Genomic DNA, 2,536 nt, shown 5'->3' on the forward strand with positions numbered 1-2,536 from the left:
GTAAAAAGGTATTTATTTTCTACTAAGACTCAAAATAAAACTCGTTTTTATATATTTATTCATGAAATGCAGTTTTACAGCGCAGGCACAACGGTTCCCGTAGACCGGTCCGGTGTGTGGTGAGGAAGAATGAAAGCATATACTGAGCGATAACCGCGGTAAAACTTGAAAATTCATGAATTAAATTCTTTTTTTTATTTGAATTTAAATATAATTTGAGGGATGTCGCCAGGATTTTGTTCTGAGTTTCAGCTGGGCTTGCAAACTATACTTGCAGCCGACGCAGATCGTGAGTGCGCGCAGTACATTTCCTCTGAAAAAAATTCAAATAAAAGTTTATTTGACTTTGTAAATATTTCTTCTGAACTTTCTCAAGCTTCTGGTTCCATCGATGGGAGCTCTTCTGCCTCTGTCTCGTTCTTCTCTTCTGCTTTCGTTTCAGAAGATGATCGCAGCAGCAACTTGAACACATCGCCGCCTGCAGCGCATGCATCTTCTCCTCCTTCTTTTGAGGGTTTCTCTGTGCCTTGTCGGAGTTTTGATGAAAGTATTAACGAAAATTTATTAAAAGAAGAGGCTCTAGACCCCCCGCACCGCCAAATTATTTCGCGTTTCTACCGCATCAAGGATATAACTCACCCGCATCTCTGCACATACACCAACATACTGCGTGCTCAGAATCGTATTTATATTGTTTCTGAACACTGGTCTCTTTCTCTTCAGGATATAATCGATGCATGGAATGATGAAAGTAGAAATGCAGCAACGGCCACACCACCGACAGCAGCAGAGAAAGCTGTAATATCTGCAGCGGGCGGCTCATCAGCAGAGCGCAGCTCTTCTTCTTTTTCTTTTTCTTCTTTTTCTTCTTTTCCTTGTTTAAAATGGGATATAGAGAAGTTGAAGTTTCTTTCTACTGTAACTACACAAACCCTCACAGCGTTAGCTTATCTGAATAGTTTAGGTTTCTATCACGGCCGCCTGCAGCCCAGCGCCATCCGTATCGATGCCCACGGCAACGTGCGTCTGAGTGAGTGGGGGCTTTCTTATATAACAGATGGGGGCCGTCTCTGTGCTTCTGCTGATATTCTTTCTCCTTTCTGCTTTCTAGCACCAGAGCAGGTACTGGCGGGGCCCCAGGTGCTGCAACACTCACCGCTCTGTACTAAGCATGATGTATGGGCCCTCGGCGCTATCCTCCTGCATATACTGCAGCCCCCCTGGCCTGTCTGGTCGGCTCCCCTTCACACTCACTCAGCCAGCAGCAGCAGCAGCAGCAACAGCAGCAGCAGCAGCAGCAGCAGTGGTGGTGGCTGCTACCGCTTGAAGAGCGATGGCAGCAGCACATATTCCGAGGAGGGCCCCCATGGTGTTCCCTGGTGGGGTGGTGCTGAGAGTGGGTCTTCTTGTTCTATGAATATAAACAGAGAAAAAGAAAAAGAAAAAGAAAAAGAAGAAAAAAAGAAAAAAGAAATAAATTTATTAGTTTCGGTTGAGGGGGATCTGAGAAACATAACCCAGTTGGTTTTGTTTAGTGCCCTTGCAATAGATTTTCATTTGCTGCTGCCGCTGCACCCAACAGCAGCAGAAGCAGCAGCAGCAGCAGCAGCAGAAGCAGCAGCAGGAGCAGCAGCAGGAGCAGCAGCAGGAGCAGCAGCAGCAGCAGCAGCAGAAACAAAACAGCAACTCATAGCACCATCAGTCTCTGCTGTCGGTACAGAGCTCTCCCGCTGGCTGCTGCAGCGCAAGCCGCTGCTTCTCTCTCTGATGCAGAAAGCTGTTGGCTCCCCTTGCTTCATGATTCCTCCCCGTACATACACCGCAGCACTAGCAGCTGCAGCTGCAGCAGAAGCTGCTGCTGCAGCTGCTGCAGCAGCTGCAGCAGCAGGAGCAGCAGCAGAAGAGCAGAAGGAGAATAACGCCTCAGAAGAAGCTGCAGCAGCTGCTGCTGACCCGCATCAAGGCGCCACCGGGGTCTCTCCCGCAGCAGCAGCAGCAGCAGCAGCAGCAGCAACAGCAGCAGCAGCAGCAGCAGAAGCACAATCTACAGGATCTCTCAAGGAGACAGAAGAGCTGCTGCTGCAGCGGTGTATAGAAGGGCTGACGCAGTGGCTCTCTGGGGCGGATCTCTGTCGCCATCCACACTTTTACTATGGGACGCTATCCTTGCAGCAGCAGCAGCAGCAGCAACAGCAGCAACAGCAGCAGCAGCAGCAGCAGCAAACAGGGACAGAAGAGGCAGCAGCAGCAGCGGCAGCAGCAACAGGATCAGAAGGAGCAGCAAAAGGAGCAGTTTCAAGTGCAAGTGCAGAAGCAGCAGAAGTACCAACAGAAGCAGCAGCAACAGCAGCAGCAGCAGCAGCAACAGCAGCAGCAGCAGAAGGCTGCAGCGGCGCTGCTGCATCTTCTAGCTCTGATTTGTGTGTTTTTATAAAGGCCATGGAGGAGCTGCAGCAGCTGCTGCGTTGCTGCTTAACTCTACACCCATCAAGCAGGCCAGCAGCAGCAGAGCTGCTGTCGCTGCAGTGGCTGCAGC

At 50.0% G+C, this 2,536-nt stretch overlaps 1 protein-coding gene across 1 annotated transcript in view; it reads left to right on the forward strand.

Moving 5' to 3' along the window:
• Positions 1-222: 222 nt before the first annotated feature.
• Positions 223-2,536, forward strand: part of EMH_0018360 (uncharacterized protein) — a gene marked incomplete at both ends in the record, with an annotated part of 4,532 nt that continues 2,218 nt past the window's right edge. Inside the window, one exon of the mRNA XM_013501114.1 lies at positions 223-2,534. Coding sequence (XP_013356568.1) covers positions 223-2,534 — 2,312 coding nt within the window. The remainder of the gene's footprint in view (positions 2,535-2,536) is intronic.

This window comes from Eimeria mitis, genomic scaffold (assembly GCF_000499745.2).
Source record: "Eimeria mitis Houghton genomic scaffold, Emh_scaff634, whole genome shotgun sequence".
NCBI lineage: Eukaryota > Apicomplexa > Conoidasida > Eucoccidiorida > Eimeriidae > Eimeria > Eimeria mitis.